This window comes from Lolium rigidum, chromosome 1 (genome assembly GCF_022539505.1).
Source record: "Lolium rigidum isolate FL_2022 chromosome 1, APGP_CSIRO_Lrig_0.1, whole genome shotgun sequence".
In the NCBI taxonomy this organism is placed as follows: domain Eukaryota; kingdom Viridiplantae; phylum Streptophyta; class Magnoliopsida; order Poales; family Poaceae; genus Lolium; species Lolium rigidum.
In genome coordinates this window covers 263,291,976-263,314,052 of record NC_061508.1, presented here as the reverse complement: position 1 = coordinate 263,314,052, position 22,077 = coordinate 263,291,976, and the positions used below count along the sequence as shown (strand labels likewise).

Genomic DNA, 22,077 nt, shown 5'->3' with positions numbered 1-22,077 from the left:
ACTACACATTTCTATGGCGCACATGAGTTGCATGCGCCTAGAACTTTTTTTGACTCCCCACGCAACTCCACCCCCCCTGGATCGCCTTTTTTACCTCTTTACAAAATAAGAAAAATAGATAAAAATTTCAAAAAATAAATTCCTTCAAGATGCCCATGTATTATGTCATCTTTTACCACTGAGAATTAACAAACAATAATTTCGACTTTTTTTGCAAAATTGCGTGGGAAAATCATCAAACTGGATTTCTGGTTGCATACGAACTCGAAAAAAAACGCATAATATATCAAAATGATCCCACGAAAATTCTACATCCAAAACGCGTCTATCTACGAAACCTGATTTCGTGTCAGAGATTCCTCCTGTAGTCGACACATTTTGTTAGTGTTCTAGTGTGTTAGTGCACACGTTTACGTAACCTCGTGTATATTCTTACATATACTTTTTGTGATAAGTTATACCACCTCTTACCGTGTCATCTATGAATATGATTTTGCACAAAAAATGCAATCTGGTCAATTTTTTTTTTCAAATGAAGCTTTAACTTGAAGTGACCTTTTTTTTGCCTAGAAACTGAAGCTTAAATTTACAAGTCCATATACAACGGGCCAAACGTAGACATGAACTGTAAGCCCCAGGAGTAGGAAAACCCAGAGCGCGCAGGTAAGAGGGGTTTATGTGCATGAGGTCACTACAAAGGACCGTGAGGTCGCCTCGCATTCCCAAGCATATGGGTAGGCCAAGCAACTGCTCGACACGCCCATGCACACAACACCCACCTCAAAGGCTCACGGTAGGCTTTTCAGGCCTGAGTGCTTCACCTTCCTGTGCACTTCACACATACACACACTGTGCACAGGATACAAGGGTAGAATACAGCTTGAATATCACAACATGACTATGTACGACACAAAAGATGGAAATAAGGTTCATATATATAGCAACGCTCTAAAGAGCAAGATCCAAATGACACTCAACGGGGAAACATATCCCATCCGTACATCATACATAAGATAGCCAAATAGTCTGGGTACAGACAAGATCCAAATTGGACTAAGAGTCCTGAGGATAATCAAGCGGTGTTCCCGTAACCAACATGCCACAGGCTGCTGCCTTAGGAACGATCCTGCTACGCAACGAAGTCGTCGTCCGTGAACTCGACAAAGTAGCCACCTGCGTACTGCTCATCATCTGTCGTACCTGTTTGTCGAAAAGCGGGTTCCGGAAAAAGAGGAAGAAAAACGAGGGTAAGTACCGTTGGCACGTACTTGCGAGACAAGACCAGCTATGCTTGCTGGTGGGCGGTGTAAACTTCGCCCGGCTATATGCTGGAGTTTAGCGGCAGCAAAGCACTATCCAATAGAGACACGCTACAACTTCCGTCTAATAGAGAAGGTGAGAGAGCGCATAATCTAGCAGTTCTATACTCTGCAAACAACAACCCAGCCAGTGCGATCCCCCTTAGCCAAGAGGTACTAACAAGGCACTCACACAGTTGACAATTTTATATCCATTCCATTATAATAGGGCTAACTTACTACGCAAGTAATTAGCAAGTTATTAGCGACAACATTAGGTGTAAGTTGTTCTATGATCGAGTTAAACAGCTCCAAGTCGTCCATAACCGCGGACACGGCTTTCCGAAAAGATTTAACCCTGCAGGGGTGCACGAATGTTACCATACACGCATGCTCGAACCCGCTTAATTACGGCGGAGTCTCACAACAAGACCGTTCCCAAATCAACAAGAATGCCTAGGGGGGCCACCCGACTAAGCTACCCGAAACGAAGTTCGGCCGTACTCCGATGCGGACTCAGGGTTTGCGTCGGCGGCTAGGCGTGCGAACCACACGCTTCGCTAAACGTCCCGCGGGGTACAGTACAGAATATAAACACCCGAAGGCAACAGGAAGTAAACACCCGAAGGCAACAGTAAGTAAAGCATGTCATACATGGCATAGGCAAATAAAATCAAGGTTGTGGCCCCCTTTTCAACAGACTTGAGAAATGGTAATGGGTGATGGGGGGTCCCGATAAAACCTCCCACGAGTGGTTAGCGCGCTCAGTCTTAGAAACAGATAACAAGAACTCGGGTCCTAGGGGACATTAGCAAGTCAAAGTTCTGATGCTTTCGCAAAGGGCTCACAGATGCCTCTGCATATTATAACCCTTAGCAATTTTAGTTGTAGCAAAAGTTATCCACTTCATTTTCGAAAAGGTAGTACATGTGTCAACATCCCAACAAGATATCCCGAACATTTCGAGATATCAACAGAAAACCCTAAACTCGCCTACGACTCGCAAAGCTGGCAAACAACAAACAATAGGTAGGGCAAGGAGGTGTATCTCGGAGATATAGGTAACAGGTGGATAGGACACATGACACAACAGAATCACAACATAAGGATAGCAATAGATCAAAAGAGCATGTAAATGTAAAATAGGTGAAGGGGTGGGCTCGCTTTGTCGGATCAGAGGTAGAAGCACCGACACGATCCTCCAAGGGGAACTCGTACTCCTGCTCGTACTGCTCTGCGTCGGCGTCTACTCGAGAAGAACCAAATAGCACATACAAGAAGAGTAGGGCACAAATCAATACAAGTGCAATGCGCAATATGATGCATGATGACATGGCAAGATGATTTGTGCAAGATTTCATGTATAGCAGAATTAAGTGGGGTGTTCGAATATAGCAAGAAATAGTGGAACACCCTCACATAGATCTTAATTGAATTTGCAAGTTTTAATTTGGACAATTCAGAGATGATGCCAATGATGCATGACAATGCAAGATTTGAAGTCCTCTCACTTTTCTGATGAAAATGGATATTTAAATTGCACTATTTGGATTTGTAGAATTGAAGATATGAATTATGCCATATTACCCAAATTAATTCAGATTTTAATTATGTCCAAATTTTATTTATCCAAAAACCAAAACAAAGTTCATATTTGAATAGATCATGAAATGCTGATCAAATTGGACTCTCATTTGTCAAAATTGGAAATCGACAGGTGCAAAAATTAAATGATTGAAAAGGTGCTGAGAATAAACAGGAAAGCAATTTGGAAATTGAATTTTGGCTGGAGTTAACTTGCCCGCGTGGAAGTGCAAAAACGGGTTGGTTATTCTAAGCCAGGGGGAATCGAACCATGGTCGCCAGGGGGAAAATTGTAGCCCTCACTCTCAGCTATCCCACGGTGTGAAGAACGCTTGCTGGGGTGGTCTGTGTAGACAGGGATCTGTGTCGAAAGTGGCCACCGTGAAACAGACAAAACTGGGCGTTTTTCGTTACTCGATTTCGTTTTCGTTTTCGCTTTCGAACCAGTGAGCTAGGCATGCTTGCAGGGGAAGGGGAAGTGGTGCTGCTGCTCACCCTGGGTGGCTGAGGCGAGGTGGAGGAGGCGAGGAAGGGCTGCCGGAGAGGTTGAAGAAGAAGTGGCCGGGTAGAAGTTGAAGAAGATGAAGAAGAGCTTGCTGCCGGCCTTGGCGTGCTTGAGGCCCTGGGGTGACGACGAGGTGTAGAGGAGGACGAAGGGGTGCCTCTCCCTGCCCAGGTGATGGCGAGGACGTCCATGGCGACGAGGCGAACGACGGCGGCGAGCTGCAGGTTGATGGGGTTTTGCCCCGGGTTGGAGAAGGGTGGCGGCGGCTGGTTTGTGGAGAAGAGGAGAAAAGGGGTAGGGTTTGGGTGCAGCTGCTGGTTGCTTAAGGAGAGAGGGGGCAGGTGAGCCAATGGATGAGGAGAAAAGCAACGTGGAGCTTCAGCCAATCTTCATGCCTGATATGGCCATGCTTCACACGTGAAAGGAGAGAGATGGTGTTGTTGTGTGCTACTTTTGGAAAAGAAGAAGATGGGCCGGCCGGCTGGGCTGTGTTAGGGTTTAGGTTGGTTTAGTTAGACTAGGTTTAGGTTAGGTGTTTTTCTTTTTATCTCTTTATTTCTTTTCTTTTCTCCAAAAAATGTTTTCTGAAATTTTGAGAAGGGTAGTGTTTGAAGTATTTGAACAGGGAAGAATATGAGATCAGCTCAAGTTATACCATATGTGGTGGCTTGAGAAAGAACTAGAATAGAATTAAAAGAGAAAGAGAGAGACATAGAGAAGAAATAAAAGAGATTGAAATATTTGGTCTTCAAATATTTGACAACCCTAATGGGGTCATCCATTTGAAAACCATCTCAAAGATATAAAATAGGTGCATTGCAAAAGGAAGCGGGAGAGCTAGGTTTATAGCAACCAAGGAAAAAGGAAAATTTTGGCATGGCCTATTTGAATATAGATCAAGTAGAGGGAGAAAGTTTGGCTTGTGCTTTTCTTGTAACATCACAAGAGGAAGGGGATGAACCAAGAAGAAGGAGTGAGAACAACAAGCAAACAAAAGAAAACCAAGAATCAAATGCAATTTAGCAAAACCAAAGGTGGTGATATGCATGAATGCAACATGATGGTATGACAACAATGCAAGAAAAGTAAAAGGGACTAAGGTGTTACTCTTGGGATGTTACATGAACCCGCCAAAATAACGCCTCCTTTAGGCCCCAAATTTACTGCAACTATGATGGATAGGCCCAGCCCAGCCCAGGAGAGGGAAATCCCAGCTGAAATCGACCCGACCCGACCTAAAACCCTTGTTCCCAAACGACCTCACCCGGAGTAGGCGACGGGCGAAGGCGGCGAGGAAGAGGAAGAAAAAAGTGTCGCCATGGTGGTCCGGATCCGGCTGGCGCGGTTCGGCTGCCGGAACCGGCCCTTCTACCGGGTCATGGCCGCCGACAGCCGTTTCCCGCGCGACGGGAAGCACCTCGAGGTCCTCGGCTACTACAACCCGCTCCCCGGTGAGATTCCCCCACCTCGATTTCCCACTCGATCTGTTCATGTAGCCCCGTGGCGCCCGCTTATTTATTCCCAAGAGTCGGCTCCGCTTAGCTGTGCTACTCTTGTCGTACCTGCGAAGGATTTGGGCGTGCGTGGGAGCTTTAGTGATAGCTGATGAGGAAATGTGTGCATTTTCAGGGAAGGATGGTGGCAAGAGGATGGGACTGAAATTCGACCGGGTCAAGTGAGTTTTTGTGCTCCCTCGATATTCATCCTACAGACTATTATTCAGTTATTTTCCTTTTTGGCCGAAAATAGCCTTACCGCGGTTACTGCTGCACCTACTCTAGAAGTAAACATTGTATGTTTTCATCCCCGTAAGTACTAACCTTTGCGGGCCATGGTCTGGTTTTGCTACAATGAAGCTCCGCCAGTGTCTGAAACCTAAATAAGTTGGGCTTTTTTCCCGTATCATGCTTTGCTTCAGGCAGTACATTATATCATTGGGATGTTGAGTACACAAAAGAAAAAGCAACTGAAACTATCTCGTGCTGCACAGTGCTTGTTGATTGCAATGCCAAACGACAAGCATCGTTCACTTCTTGCAGCCTCCCTCCATTAGTGGAGAATTATTGATTTAATGAACAAGGATTCAGGCATTTCGATTACATGAGTTGTGCTTGATTGCATCATAGCAGACCTGTTTTAAGTACATCAGATGTGCTTGATTATATCCATAGCAGACCTAATAAGTAATTGCTCTAAGTATGACACGCTGTTTATTCGGCCTGCGCTGCAAAACCTGCAACTTTTTGTGACACAGTACAACTATACTTATGTTGTAGGTACTGGCTATCTGTTGGGGCACGGCCATCGGATCCTGTGCAGCGTATACTCTTCCGCGCTGGGGTTCTGCCTCCACCTCCGTTGCTAGCTATGGGCCGTAAGGGTGGACATCGTGACAGGAACCCCATTCATCCGATGACTGGATGTCCCTTGAATCTTGAGGGTGTCACAATTGTTGATGATCCCAATGTTACTGAAGGTGATGCTGAAGAACCTGCAGAACCTTCATTGGAAGCGTGATATATTTTCATTTCTAGCTTATGTACTGGTGCTGCAAGACGAAGGAACTTGTTTATCCTGCTTGTCATAAGATTATGAGTGTGTAGCGTACAATGTGGCAACAGTTTAGTCATGTATCTCTCCTTTTTTATTTCTGAAAATGTTGAGTCATGAGTTAGCTGTCTCTAGTCTACTATGTTGTATCCTAATATGATTCCTTTTGAATGGAATATGATGATATAAATGACAACTTCACTGAACTTCTGAGTTCATTTTGGATTCCCAACTTGAAAAATAAATTTGTTCCTTTATGACTATTCCTCATGTGTGATCCAATCAGATCCGATGCTTTATCTGCTTGTGGTTGCAAAGGTGAGATATATTGCTTGATTATGAAGCTGCAAAAGGTGCACCTTGCCTCTTGGACTCTTGGGCATCCTTGTGGATACTTGTGAGGTTTGTCACGTGTTGATGTTTCCTGTGTGATCCCTTGTAGGCCTTGCTGCTGTAAGAGGCCTGTTGTCTCCTGAGAGCATATTCTCAAACATACTTCCTCTGTTCCATAATAAGTGTGATAGATTCACATGTATCTACACACTAAAACACGTCTAGATACATGCAAATCTATGACACTTATTTTTAAACGGGGGAGTATGTCATCAGCTTTGCCTTAGAAAGAAATTAAATTATTTAGCTGAAGTAGAATATGAAATTGTCCTGATTCTCATTGCTCCTTTTTTTGAAATTGAAATTAAAGAGCATATGGGATATGTTTTGCAAATGAATAAAACAACTACTCGGTAGGTAAAACAATACTGTACTCAAAATACACGGTTGGTATTAATATTCGGCAAAATTAAAGAGTCAGTTTACCTCACTGAAAATAGTACCCACATAAGAAGCACAGTTACCACACTGAATTGCATCTGACGAGCCAGAAAAAAACCCACAAATTTTCATGCTGGTATCCTTGCGCTTGTTATTGCCTAATGATAATGTCTAACGACATATCATGTTCTTCATCCAGACTGACAGACAACAGCTGAAACATGCACTCTGCGCAATTTGCATGAACAAGTTCAGGCAGTAAATATGAAAGACAGGTTAAGTAAGACTTGAGACTCACAAAACAGAGAAGAGAATGTTTGACCAGGAATCAAGGTATTTCTCCTTTGGGTCTAACAATATGTCACCATCATGCAGCATAAGCTTGTATCATCCCAAAAGGTATTTCTTCTTGCCTAGGCCACCCCCATGCAGCATATGCTAAACCAAGTTCACCAAGAAAAGCTTACTTTGCATGGTTTCCTCTTTAAATCTCGGAAGTATCCTCCCAATGCCTTCTTCCTCTCTTCCGATCAAGATCAGCTGCTTGTGCTGTGAATCACCATGGGAGAGCCAAGACATTGCAAGCTATGGCTCCTTGTCTTTGGCGTTGGCGCCGTGGTTTCAGGCCTCGACGGGCGCAACGACGTTCACCATATCGAACTACTGCGCCTACACCATCTGGCCGGGGACACTGTCCACGACGGGGTTCGAGCTTGCACCGGGGTAGACGGTGCGGCTGGCCGCGTCGGCAGGGTGGTCGGGGCGGATGTGGGCGCGCACAGGGTGCGTGTTCGACGCGGCCGACGCAGGGATCTGCCAGACATGCGACTGCGGCGGGCGGATGGAGTGCCGCGGCGCAGGCGCCACGCCGCCGGCTACGCTCTTCGAGGTCACGCTGGGGAAGGCCGGCGGTGAGGACTTCTACGACGTGAGCCTCATCGACGGGTACAACCTCCCCGTCGTTGCCATCCCGCGAGCGCTGCGGGGACAGGGCACGTGCAATGCCACCGGCTGCATGGCCGACCTCAACCGCTGTAAGTAATAAACGTTCCGTGCTAATGAGGCTTGCGCGCACCGCCCGCCATTGCCGGCCGACTCTGATGATCTCGAGTTGTCGATCGGTGTGCCAGCGTGCCCGAAGGAGCTGCAGGTGGACTGCGGCGCCGGCGCGATCGCGTGCCGGAGCGCGTGCGAGGCGTTCGGGTAGGACAGCTACTGCTGCAGCGGCGCCTACGGCACGCCGGCAGCGTGCCGCCCGACTGCCTATTCGTCTATCTTCAAGACGGCGTGCCCGCGCGCGTACAGCTACGCCTACGACGACAGCACCAGCACCTTCACCTGCAACGCCGACGACTACAACATCGCCTTCTGCCTCCCGACATCTGGGTCAGTTCATCAAACCCGCCATGGCAAACATACACATGTGACATGTGTCGAGGGTACTCCTCGCCAATGCCCTCCGATAGGGGCTTAGGGTTGATGGAATCCTGTAGGCTGACACGAGACATCGGTTCGCAGACAAGCGGGGAGAGCGATTTACCCAGGTTCGGGGCCCTCGATGATGTAAAACCCTTACGTCCTGCCTGTCTATTCTTTGATTATGATGACAATGGGTTACAATGGGGTGCCGAATAGTTCGGCTGAGATCTAGTCGAGATTGCTACTGCTAGGGTTACCTAGCTCTAAGCTTTTCCTGGCTAAGATTGCTAAGATTGTTCGTGGTCCCTCGGCAGCCCCTCTCCTGGTCTTTATATAGGAGGCCAGGTCTCGAGAGGTCTAACCGAATACGACTAGATTTACAGTAGTTTAGATCCAATCTTTCCTTGTTTGTTCGCTTCCTTGTCTTGCCCGTCAAGGAATCTTCTGGCGGGCCGACCTAGTGGCCCATCTAGCCTTCGGGTGTCTTCATGGGCCTCCAGTTGGTCAATACAGGATAGGGCAACGTCGGTTACTTGAAGGGTAGTGCCCACGTCAGTAGCCCCCGAGTGTCTAGCCGAAGATAATTCGGGTAGAGACTAATGCATGTCTTCTCATGATATTCTTCTCCTTCATTGTTCTTGTTCATCTTGATTCTGCTCCATCTTCTTTTTATCGGGTGCGCGTCAGCGCTCCCGATGGGAGTAGCCCCCGAGTCTAGGTACGGATGCTTGCAATCCGTGCGTAGACTCAAGTTGTACTACTCGAATACTTTCCTCTGCCTAGTTTTTCGCAAGTCTTCATAGGTCATCCGATACATTTTCTTTACACAAAGGATAATGAGTAACGTGCCCAACTTTTGTTGGTTAACTGCCGATGGCAAAACAACGTTACTCTACACAGAATCAAGTCCCCGGGCATGATCCTGGAGTGCAAAAAACTTTTAACGGGTGTGCATCACATCCTCCCGATGGGAGTAATTAACGAGTCTGGGTACAGACTCAAACTTTTTTCCTGCGACTGCTTATTCTGTCGAATCTTCTTTTTATCGGGTACGCGTCAGCGCTCCCGATGGGAGTAGCCCCCGAGTCCAGGTTCGGATGCCTGCAATCCGTGCGTGGACTCAAATCCTTCATCCGATGACTTTTTTATGTTTCCTTCGAATGCTTCCAATTTATGACGTCATTGCTGACGTGTAACTGCTGTGGGCTGATTTGACGGGTCTCATCATGACGGGCTAGCCCTAGCTCTGTTCAATCAGTGTTTTCGGGCTTGACCACTATACGCGTAACGATCGAGGTGGCTCCTCGATTTTCGCGCAATCGTGGGCGTAGTGGGCCGTCAGTTCCTCCCCTTCCTCAAGCGCCACGTGCTTACTTAACTCTTAACTTCTCCTTAAAATCTCCAAAGGCCAAAAAGTTCTCAATCTTCTCCACAGTTCCCGCAGCATCTCCTCATTCTCCCCCTTCTTCCTTCTTTCTCCATTGTCGCGCCGCCACCACAGCTTTTTCAATCTTCCTCAGATCTCGCGATGGTGAAGAAGAAGAATACTGCCGCCGCCGCTAGCTCCACCAGCGGAGGTGCCGCCGCCAAGTCCTCCTCTTCTCTTCCGAAGGGGAGCGCCCCGAGCGCCCCTCCCCCAGCTCCGGCGCCGCCAGCGCCGTCGAGCTCAATGGTCAAACCTGGGGACTGGGTAGCTTCAACCGTCACCAAGCGTGACGAGAAGAGGTCCCGAAGCTTAGGATTGATATCCTCCGACGCGGGAGATGTGATCCTTCCAGGTGCGATTTCTCGGCCTAATCCCCCTGCTGGATTTTCTGTGATGTTCTTATCTTTCCTTCACCGAGGCCTTTCGCTCCCCACTCATGGATTCCTTCTCCATCTCTTGCGGACGTATGAAATCCAATTATGGCAACTTACCCCCAACTCAATCCTTCATGTTGTTGTGTTCATCACCCTGTGCGAGGCATTTTTGGGTATTGAACCTCATTTCGGGCTGTGGAAGAAGATCTTCTATGTGAAGAGATACATCAGTAGTAATGGGTACTTTGTCACCGGAGGAGTAGGTTTTGTTGCTCGCTCAGAAGTTAATTACTTTAATTTCCCAATGAGAGAGTCCGTGCAAAGGATGGAGGCTGAAATGGTTTTACGTCAAAGATTCCTCGTCACCCGAGTGTCGACTCCCCTGCTATGCCGATGTTTCTGAAGCCAAGCCCAAGGACTCTTGGAAGAACATTCTCTCAGCCGACGAAAGGGCCTCAGCCGAAGAATTGTTTGCCAAATTCCTTCGAATCAAAGAAGCTGACGGCCAAACTATGATTGGTACGGAGGTGGCAGCAGTATTCCTGAAGCGCCGAATCCAGCCAGTCATGGCCAGAGTTCACCCGATGTGGTTGTACTCAGGTCCAAAGGATGAGACCAGGATTAATGCTGGCGATCTATCAGAGAAAGAGTTACTTGATGAAGTCCATCGCCTTACTTCCTTCAACCAGGAAGATTCGATTCCGCTGATCTCTTCTTATGCTCCCCTTGACGTTGATCATCCACCATCAGGGGTATTTTCCTTTCTTCACATCTCTACTATAGCTTCTTGCTTAGCCGACATGATTACCTTTGTTCTTACTTGTCATTCTTCTTTGCCAGATCCCTATGGCTTCTGAAAATACACGTGATTCACCGGATGATACTTCTGAGGGGAGAGGCTCCTCAATCCCCGTAGATTTTCACACCACCGAGCAAACATGTCTAGAGGATGAATATAATGGTCCGATGGATCTTGAAGTTGCCCACGCTGATCTTCCCTCCTCAGCCGATAACATTTGTATCGCAGATGGATCAGTGCGTAACATAGACACTGATCGTGATACTTTTGTTGATGCAGCTGCAGAAGGGGCCAGAGCTTCTCCTGCGAAGAGATCAACCGGCGGCTTTGCCGATGAAGATGATCTCTTCGACATGTAAGTAGTTCTTTTTGAAAGTTATACTGTGCCTTTTTTACTTTTCATACCACTGTTATAATCACAGTCGACTGTTTACTTTTGCAGTGACGAGGGCTTTATCGAGCCTCCTCCTAAAAAGGCCAAATCTGATGCTGTTTCGCTGGTCGTGGTGGCTTCCGAAGCTTCGGCTCCTAAGGCTGCCCCCATGGCTCAAGCATCGACTGCGTCTTCCCTTTCCAAAGGGAAGGATATTTCTCCAACTCGCGCTAACTGCGGCTCCTTTTTCTGTAAATCCTCTTCTGATCGCAATACAGATTTCTTGGAGCGTGCCTTGTTTAATTGTTTTTCTTTCTCTCTTAAGGACCTGCGAGGCGTTATTTCTTCTCTGGAGGTTTTCGCCTCCCGATTCACTTCCCTAGAGGCTGACAAAGTTCGGCTGCAAGAGGAAGTCGAATCTTCTTCCTCGAAACTGGATGGCGCAGTCAAGATAGCTACCGCGGCTCGCCAAGAGATTGATTCTCTGAAAGAGGAGCTGGCCAGACTGAAAGAGAAGCTGAAGGAGGAGGAAGCATCCAGGCTGGTGGCTGAGGCTCGAGCAGCCGAAAAGGATGAAGTCCTTCGTCAATCTTCTTTGGCCTTGCTTGGTAATCTCTAACATACTTCTGTCGAATGACGTTCTTATGGATTTAAACTTTTTGTCAATGACTGAATTTTTCCCTTCCTTTCCACTGCAGAGGCAGCAAACATCCCTGTCGATGCCCTGGAGAGAGTTCCAAATAACTCCCCAGCGAACGCTGTATCAACGATTCTTGCTTCTCACCAGCTTACACAAGAGCTTCTTGTGAAGGGGAAGGGTGCTCTGGCGCGGATGCACTCGATGATCTTCCCCAAGATCAAGCAAGAGAAGACCCTGGGACAGCTGATCGATACCTTCGCGGTTGACACCAAGGAGGTCATCGAGGTATTCAAGCGTACATCGCGCACTTTTGGTGCTGTCCTTGCCTTCCAGCTTATGATGGGTTACGGCTTTAAGGGTGACATCGAGGAAATGACTAAGGGTCTTCCAAAAGAGCAAGATGGGCAACCTGTTGATTTGAGCACCTTTAAGGTGTCTGCTCTTACTTGTGCCCGTCAGCTCCTTGAATTAGTTTCATCAAGGAAGTCGTCGGCTGGCCCCAGTTTATCGACTCAAACCCAGCTCCCTTGATTCTTGTAACAAACTTATGCCTTGAGCTGATGTGAAACATTGCTCTGCCGCAAAACTCATGCTTGTAATAAACTCCGTGCTAGCAGTGTTGTTAGCACACTTTTGTTATGATATCACTTTCTTGCACTTCTCCCGATGGGAGTTATTTTGGATGTTCGGCTGTACCATATCCATCACCTCTTTATAATCAGTATTTTCTGTAGGTCTTCCCAGTACCCCCGTTCGCAGACGACTCGTCGGGTGCTCTTCCTGAAAGCGATCGGATCCAGCGTATGAAAGACCGGATCACGCAGATGGAAAAGGACTTACGCAGCACTTATGCCTTAGCTGCCATCATCAATAAAAAGAGCGAGATTGCAGCCGACGTGGAGCGGTACATTCTTGGCGAGCTGCATAAGGCTACCGAAAGTTTAAACTGTAAGTTTCCTGATCCCTTTGCCTGTTTGCTAGCAACTTCTTGTCTGAGTCTTTACTAATTCTTTTGGCAGTCATAGCGTTGAACCATGCGGAAGAGAACAAGCGGATACACGAGCGAGTGCATGCTTTGACTCAGCTTTCCTCATCCGAAGAGATTTTCTGGCGGGAACACTCGAAGGCCTCGGCTATCGTCAAATTTCAGGATCGAGTGCAACAGGTCAACCAGTTCTTTGACAAGTGCTACAAGGCTATGAGGGTAGTTTGGAAAACAATGTTTCCTCTGAATGCAGTTCCCCCTACCCTTTTGACTTTGATGTCTGAATTTGGAAGCGCCAAGAAGGTTCGGGAGCTAGTAAGATCTCAAGTCTTTGCAGGGGCCAAGTGCACGCTTGCCCTTGTGCTTGCTTGTTATCCTTCAGCTTGCTTGTTGTCCATCGCCAATGCAACTGGTGATTTCGAGGAGCTGTACCCGAAGGTTTTAGCACCTGCCCATATAATTGTCGACAGGCTTGAGGAGATGTCAAAGGTACCTGAGGAAAAGGAAACTCCGCAAGGGTGATGTAAAGGTGTAAAATTACTTTTGTAAATTGTTTTGGCTAGTCCATCCGAGTGTTCGGATTTTTGAGCCGCAACTTTTTATCTGGTTGATACATGAATATGTACTTTTACCATGCCGTTGGCAAATACTCAAAGGGGCGAAGCTTAATTGCCCGTTGGATGTATGTGTACTAGTTGGTTAGCAAATCATTATGAGTGATCAGCTCGTGTTGCAGGTTTTGCTAAACTCTGTTGTATGCGCAACTTTGCTTTCAACCGTTTGTAAATTTCGACAGTCATTCCCGAATTTTTCGGGTGTAATGATTCTGCCGATGAGCCCGTTGCTCTCTGATATTTCCATAAGTGAAATATCGAGCGTGGGTTGTGTGTAAATTTTCCAAACTCTTGCTTTGTACGGCACTCGTAGAGGCATTTGAAGCAGAGGGGAAGATTAATGTCCTTATTCTTCTTTGCAGTGCTCGTAGAGGTTTTTGCCCTGGGCGCTATCTTCTGCCGCGCATTAAGTTATGTCGCTACTTGGCGGCAGCACGGTCATAGATGCTTTAGATTACTGCAATACTTTAACAAGAATCGAAACTTAAGTACTTATTGATAGGGTAAATATGAAACTAGAGGGCGAAAACAAGAGGCCCTGTGTAAAGTAAAAGGGGAAAAAATTTAAAAACTAAGGGAGTGTTTTATCAAGGAAGGGGTTCTTCTCTTCTTCAGAAGCATCTTCCGATTTCTTCGTCATGCTGGTGGTTGCGACAGTGCTGTTGATTTCGCCAGATGCTTGGGCAGCGATTGTTAGCATCTTGCCGCCTCCTATCTCTTCTGCTTTGGCCACTGCCGACACTTTTTCCGCTGATGCTTTTGCTGCTGGTGCTTCAGGAGTTGGCTTCTTTTTGATCTCCCTGTCGAGTTTTTCCTCCTTGATTTCTTGTATCGTCAATTTTGGCGGGGGGTCGACAGTCCCTTGTCGTGGCCCAAACTTTGCAGCGATCCTTTGGAAATCACGATCACAATTGTCCGAGCGCGAGAAGCTTCCGTAGACTGTGATGTTTGTCCCGTTGTTTCCTGGCATCTTCAGCTTGAGGTATGCATAGTGCGGTACGGCCATGAACTTGGCATAAGCTGGTCTCCCGAGTATGGCGTGATACTGCGATTCCCAATTCACGACTTCAAACTCGATCTTCTCCTTCCTGAAGTTGTCGGGTTTACCGAAAAGGACGTTCAGGTATGCTTTGCCAAGAGAGTACGCTGGTGAAGTGGGGAGTATCCCATGGAAGCGAGTATCTGAGTCTTCCAACATTCTCATGGTGATCCCCATACTTTGAATTGTGTCAAGGAATATCAAGTTGAGTCCACTTCCTCCATCCATGAAGACTTTGCTCATCTTAAACCCTCCTATCTGTGCTTCGACCACTAGGACGGCGTGCCCTGGCTTTGGTATAGTCATCGGGTGGTCCATTCGACTGAACGTGATTTCCTGAGACGACCATTCGACATATTCAGGAATGTTCGCCATGATGCTTTCTGCAAGGTTGATTTCTCGGGTGAGCTTCTTCATCTCTCTCCTTGAAACACCTGTCCTGTGGATCATATTCATTTGCCCACGTGGCGGTGGAAACGCCTCGTTGGGTTGATGAGGTTGAGCTTGCTGTACTTGATGCTGTGACGGGGGTGGCGGTGGTGGTGGCGGTAGCTGTTTCTGGCCTGCCTGATGGATGAGTTCATGCATATCGAGGAACTGCCGACAATCCCTGAGCAGGTGGCTAGACTTTACTTTTCCATCCTTAGAATCGGTATAAGAATGTAGGTAGCAAGGAGCGTTGATCTGTTCAGCGTAAGGCAATTTGGGGGTTCTCTGAGGTCGTGGTTTATAGTTGCCACGGTTCCCAGAGTCGTTCCGATTACCGTCCTGCCGATCGTCTTGCCTGTTGTCGTACCGATCATCCTGCCGATCAGAGTAACCTGCGGCCACCAAGTTATTGTCATCATAACTGCGGTTCTTCCTTCTCTTATTCCGATCCCTTCGACCACCCGAATCATTCTTCGGCTGGTCATCCTCTTCGTCGTCAGCCGCTGCATTGTCGTGGTTTTCGGACGTTGTCTTCACCATCGGCCCAGCTGTTGGCGATTTCCATTAACTTGGTTATGGTTTTTGGCTTCTTGCGCCCAAGCTCTTCTATATAGCTTTCACGTCGGATGCCATCACTGAAAGCGTCAATTGCCCTGTCGACAGATACGTCTTCCGCAGCATTTAGGAGTTTGGTGAACCTCCCGATGTACGCGCGCATCGACTCCTTCTGCTTTTGTTGGCAGTGCCGTAACTCCTCGATCCCGATGGGCCTTTTGTAGGTTGCTTGAAAGTTAGCGACAAAGGCTTCTACTAGGTCATCCCATGACTTGATGGAACCCTTCGGCAGCCCTCTGAGCCAGGCTCGTGCTGAGTCCTTTAGGTAAAGCTGCAGGCATTGCATTGCTGCTATCTGATTCACTTTTTGCGTAATTATCGTCCGCAAATAGTCCTCTATCCAGGACCTCGGTTCTCGCTGCCCATCATATTTGGCGGCGTCGGTAGGTGTAGGTTTGAACTTCTTGGGTGGCATCGCCTCCCGAATTTTGTAGCTCAAACAATCGGCTCCTCTAAGCTCGCCGTCGTTCTCCTGGGTCTCGTCCGAAGAATCACTGTCAAGTTCTTCTCTGATGGCGCGTCGCCTCCTTGCTTTGTCGATCCTGCTCTGTGTGATTTCGTCCCGAGCGTCTTTTGTGCGGTGCTTTGACCCGCTGGCCTGCAGGGTCTTCTCTTTCGGTGGAACTAGATTATGTCCTAATATCGCAAGACTTTCCAAAGCGCCTCGGTGGGCCTGAGCCATGGGTCCTTCGGGACGCTGGTTAATGAGGTATGCTGCAAGGTTGGCTGTTGCTCCTGCAACGGTTTTCGGCCGTGGCATGCCTGCGGTGTACGTGGTTATAAAAGACTTGGTCAGGTTTGATTTTATCTCCCTTGCGTCATCTTCCGAAAGCCTGGACATCCTCGATCGATGTTTGCCTCCTCCGTGGGTACTTCGGGAGGCACTCCCCTGCGAGGCCCTTCGTCGCTCGCTGGACCGGTCTGCCGCAGATAGGGGTTTCTCGAGGGTGGCTTGCTCCTTAGACAGGCGCTCCCGATTTTTCTCCAATATGGAGCGGTAAGCGTTGAGTGTGCCAACCACGGTTCCTGCCTTGGCTGCCGCCCACTCTTCTTCTGTAATGGTGTGGTCGCTATTGTCATTGCTGGCGCTATCCCCAAAACTAGCCCGCCTGCTGGAGCGGGGGGTGCGTTCCCCGTCTCCCCTATTAGCGACGTAGGCTTGGAGGGGCGCCACTCTTCGGGTGTCTCCTCGGGCGACGCTATCAATGCTGTCCTCTCCTGACGAATAGTAGGCGTTGCAGATGAATGGCGTGTCGCTTGACCCTAGTCCATGCCTGGTGTCGCAGTTTACGTAGTAGTACGAGGTCATCTCCGAGGGCACGGGGTCATCAGATCCAACCAACATGGAGGATGCCGAACGAGGAGTCGATGGCGCGGACGGACTCGACGGGTTTGTCTGGCCGGCCGAAAGGTCGGGTGTCGATGACGCGCTTGGGCTTGTCGACCTGGAGATAGGAGATCCCAGCAGCCGGAGGATTCCTTCTGAGTTGACGTTGTAGTGGACGCTCCCAAACGCCATCTCCATGTTGCCTTGCAGACCAGAGAAGGTGGAGCGAGATGATTCGCTGTGCGGGGTGAATTCGTAGGAGCCAAAACGGATCGGGCTTCCCAGATGAGGCGATGATGGTGCGGATGAAGCTGCTGATGACATGACGGGTTCAGCCGATGTCCGATCTTGTGCCGACAGGTTTCCCACAGACGACGCCAATTGTCGAGGGTACTCCTCGCCAATGCCCTCCGATAGGGGCTTAGGGTTGATGGAATCATGTAGGCTGACATGAGACATCGGTTCGCAGACAAGCGGGGAGAGCGATTTGCCCAGGTTCGGGGCCCTCGATGATATAAAACCCTTACGTCCTGCCTGTATGTTCTTTGATTATGATGACAATGGGTTACAATGGGGTGCCGAATAGTTCGGCTGAGATCTAGTCGAGATTGCTACTGCTAGGGTTACCTAGCTCTAAGCTTTTCCTGGCTAAGATTGCCAAGATTGTTCGTGGTCCCTCGGCAGCCCCTCTCCTGGCCTTTATATAGGAGGCCAGGTCTCGAGAGGTCTAACCGAATACGACTAGATTTACAGTAGTTTAGATCCAATCTTTCCTTGTTTGTTCGCTTCCTTGTCATGCCCGTCAAGGAATCTTCTGGCGGGCCGACCTAGTGGCCCATCTAGCCTTCGGGTGTCTTCATGGGCCTCCAGTTGGTCAATACAGGATAGGGCAACGTCGGTTACTTGAAGGGTAGTGCCCACGTCAACATGTACAAACGTGTAGTTGACAGCCTTGCGACTGGTTTCCGCTGCAGGATAAAGGAGTCGGACGTCGTCTTCCTCGGAGCGCAGATTGACGGTGTCAATGCGGGGCCGTTGTACGCGAACGGTGGCCAGAGCACTGGCGATGACAGCGCGCCGCCGGCGCACGGCAACGGTGGCGCGGGCGCTTATCTACCACCGACTGACGACAACTACCGTGGTAGCGCAGGCGCTTACGAACCACTGGTTTACAACTACGGCCGTGGAGGCGCTCATGTACCGCCGGCGATGAGGGCCTCATCGGCGAGCACGAGAATCATCCGGCCGTGGCTCCTGCTACTGCTGCTCGTCTGCTTTCCCTGATGACCTGACCAGACCGTGCTCAGTTACTCGCCATGCCGTGCGTTCGAGCCCAGGACAGAGATGACCGTGAATCTCGCGAAACGTGCCGTAGAAGAGATCGTAGATCGATCAAGGAGGGGTTTGCGAGCACCGGATATTTGGATGATCCTGCAATATTCTTCGTAGATTAGATGCTAGGCGACTAATTGTTAAGATTGGGTATATTTTACACCGATTGTTGAACAAAATGAAAATTCACGTTGCAGAAACTAATTCAGGTATCTGAACTGCATATATTCCCACTCAGGCCGTGCTCCCACCTGTCTGCACGCACGTACAGTTTTGTGACCTAGGGATGGAAATGTTAGGATATCGTTATGGTCAGTAATGGTTTATCCTCGTATAAGAAAATCGCGTTGAGTTTACATCAGTTGTAAAGAAAAGAAGTGTGAATTCTGTTTTTTAACCCCTACTGGCCTACTTCCACCTTGAGTAAAAGCGATCAAACTTTCACTAAATGGGGGCAATTCGTGTAAAAAAAATGCAAAAGTAGGGGGGAATAAACTGAAATTTGTTAAAAACAGATAAAGTGAGCTCAATTAGCTCTGAGTCAAGGTAATAATGAAAAAAAGGGCAAGAAGTACTGCTCGTTTGGTATCCAGACATTGGGCCATGAATTGTGAAATTTGTTTGAGGGTCGAGTGTCACCGTGTAACTTTGTGTTGTATGTTGATAAAGAGCACCCGCTGGAGTTACAACATGTGTTAGCGGCGATGTGGAAGAAAACCGTCGACAATTTGTATGAATTGTCCAACTATGACCTGTAAGGACACTCTGAAGCAAGTAACCAGGGAATCTGAAGAAAACGTGGCTCCTACCATAAACGTGATTAAGTCGACGTGCGCCTTCATGTCGGACGCTGTCAAGTCGCTTGAATAAACTCTAGATCACCTTATTTCTGAGTAAGAAATTATTATTTCTGGTAGCAATATGTGTATTTCACTATGTATTTCAGTCCCGGCTGACATATGGTTGTTTAGGCGTTATGTATTCTGATGAGTATTTCACTCCGTGCCGATGTTCATTTTATCACGAATCTTGTTATTTTAGCAATTCTAATTTAGTTCACACAATTAAACTTATTCCCACACTGACGGGTGTGGCCCACATCGAAACCACCGGATTAGCCAATTATATGCCCCTAAAGCAACCGCGATCATCAAGTTCTGCCGCACACACTAGTAGGAAAACCCTTATAGGCGGAGCTTAATTCTGTGGCGCACCACAAAAAATGCGCCACATAAAGTTATTTTGTGGCGCACCAGGCACGGTGCGCCACAGAAATAGCTTAATTTTGTGGCGCACCATGGATCCATGCGCCACAGAAATTTGGTGGGGCCAGCCCCAATCATTGGTTTCACTATTTCTGTGGCGCACGGGATCACGTGCGCCACAGAAATAAGACATTCTGTGGCGCACTGGTTCTGGTGCGCCACTGAATTAAGATTTCTGTGGCGCACGTCGGATCGTGCGCCACAGAAACTACACATTTCTGTGGCGCACATGAGTTCCATGCGCCACCGAACTTTTTTTGACTCCCCACGCAACTCCACACCCCCCCGTGGATCGTCTTTTTTACCTCTTTACAAAATAAGAAAAATAGATAAAAATTTCAAAAAATAAATTTCTTCACGATGCCCATGTATTATGTCATCTTTTACCACTGAGAATTAACAAACAATAATTTCGACTTTTTTTTGCAAAATTGCGTGGGAAAATCATCAAACTGGATTTCTTGTTGCATACGAACTCGAAAAAAACGCATAATATATCAAAATGATCCCACGAAAATTCTACATCCAAAACGCGTCTATCTACGAAACCTGATTTCGTGTCAGAGATTCCTCCTGTAGTCGACACATTTTGTTAGTGTTCTAGTGTGTTAGTGCACACGTTTCTGTAACCTCGTGTATATTCTTACATATACTTTTTGTGATAAGTTATACCACCTCTTATCGTGTCATCTATGAATATGATTTTGCACAAAAAATGCAATCTGGTCAATTTTTTTTCTTCAAATGAAGCTTTAACTTGAAGTGACCTTTTTTTTGCCTAGAAACTGAAGCTTAAATTTACAAGTCCATATACAACGGGCCAAACGTAGACATGAACCCGCCAAAATAACGCTTCCTTTAGACCCCAAATTTACTGCAACTATGATGGATAGGCCCGACCTAGCCCAGGAGAGGGAAATCCCAGCTGAAATCGACCCGACCCGACCTAAAACCCTTGTTCCCAAACGACCTCACCCAGAGTAGGCGACAGGCGAAGGCGGCGAGGAAGAGGAAGAAAAAAGCGTCGCCATGGTGGTCCGGATCCGGCTGGCGCGGTTCGGCTGCCGGAACCGGCCCTTCTACCGGGTCATGGCCGCCGACAGCCGCTCCCCGCGCGACGGGAAGCACCTCGAGGTCCTCGGCTACTACAACCCGCTCCCCGGTGAGATTCCCCCACCTCGATTTCCCACTCGATCTGTTCATGTAGCCCCGTGGCGCCCGCTTATTTATTCCCAAGAGTCGGCTCCGCTTAGCTGTGCTACTCTTATCGTACCTGCGAAGGATTTGGGCGTGCGTGGGAGCTTTAGTGATAGCTGATGAGGAAATGTGTGCATTTTCAGGGAAGGATGGTGGCAAGAGGATGGGACTGAAATTCGACCGGGTCAAGTGAGTTTTTGTGCTCCCTCGATATTCATCCTACAGACTATTATTCAGTTATTTTCCTTTTTGGCCGAAAATAGCCTTACCGCAGTTTCTGCTGCACCTACTCTAGAAGTAAACATTGTATGTTTTCATCCCCGTAAGTACTAACCTTTGCGGGCCATGGTCTGGTTTTTCTACAATGAAGCTCCGCCAGTGTCTGAAACCTAAATAAGTTGGGCTTTTTTCCCGTATCATGCTTTGCTTCAGGCAGTACATTATATCATTGGGATGTTGAGTACACAAAAGAAAAAGCAACTGAAACTATCTCGTGCTGCACAGTGCTTGTTGATTGCAATGCCAAACGACAAGCATCGTTCACTTCTTGCAGCCTCCCTCCATTAGTGGAGAATTATTGATTTAATGAACAAGGATTCAGGCATTTCGATTACATGAGTTGTGCTTGATTGCATCATAGCAGACCTGTTTTAAGTACATCAGATGTGCTTGATTATATCCATAGCAGACCTAATAAGTAATTGCTCTAAGTATGACACGCTGTTTATTCGGCATGCGCTGCAAAACCTGCAACTTTTTACTCTCCGTTGTTAGTAGAGGCTCTGGCCAAGTTTTTGCTAGTAACTCCAAGAGGGAGTATTTATGCTCGATAGTGGGTTCATGCCTCCATTAAATCTGGGACAGTGACAGAAAGTTCTAAGGTTGTGGATGTGTTGTTGCCACTAGGGATAAAACATCGATGCTATGTCTAAGGATGTAGTTATTGATTACATTACGCACCATATTTAATGCAATTGTCTGTTGTTTGCAACTTAATACTGGAAGGGGTTCGGATGATAACCTGAAGGTGGACTTTTTAGGCATAGATGCATGCTGGATAGCGGTCTATGTACTTTGTCGTAATGCTCAATTAAATCTCACTATACTCATCATATCATGTATGTGCATGGTCATGCCCTCTTTATTTGTCAATTGCACAACTGTAATTTGTTCACCCAACATGCTTATTCTTATTGGAGAGACGCCTCTAGTGAACTGTGGACCCCAGTCCATTCTTTTACATCGAATACAATCTACTGCAATACTTGTTCTACTATTTTCTGCAAACAATCATCATCCACACTATACATCTAATCCTTTGTTACAGCAAGCCGGTGAGATTGACAACCTCACTGTCAATGTTGGGGCAAAGTAATTTGGTTGTGTTGTGCAGGTTCCACGTTGGCGCCAGAATCCCTGGTGTTGCGCCGCACTACATTTCGCCGCCATCAACCTTCAACGTGCTTCTTGGCTCCTACTGGTTCGATAAACCTTGGTTTCTTACTGAGGGAAAACTTGCTGCTGTACGCATC

At 47.7% G+C, this 22,077-nt stretch overlaps 1 protein-coding gene and 1 pseudogene across 1 annotated transcript; both read left to right on the top strand.

The window, feature by feature from the left end:
- The first annotated feature begins 4,705 nt into the window (after positions 1-4,705).
- Positions 4,706-5,997, top strand: LOC124693326 (30S ribosomal protein S16-2, chloroplastic/mitochondrial-like). The gene is made up of 3 exons (XM_047226804.1): positions 4,706-4,838; positions 5,017-5,062; positions 5,664-5,997. Exons 1-3 carry the CDS (start codon positions 4,706-4,708, stop codon positions 5,902-5,904), a joined length of 420 nt encoding a protein of 139 aa, XP_047082760.1. The 3' UTR covers positions 5,905-5,997.
- A 1,222-nt stretch (positions 5,998-7,219) lies between these two features.
- LOC124658351 lies at positions 7,220-18,035 on the top strand (annotated as a pseudogene).
- The last annotated feature ends 4,042 nt before the right edge of the window (positions 18,036-22,077 follow it).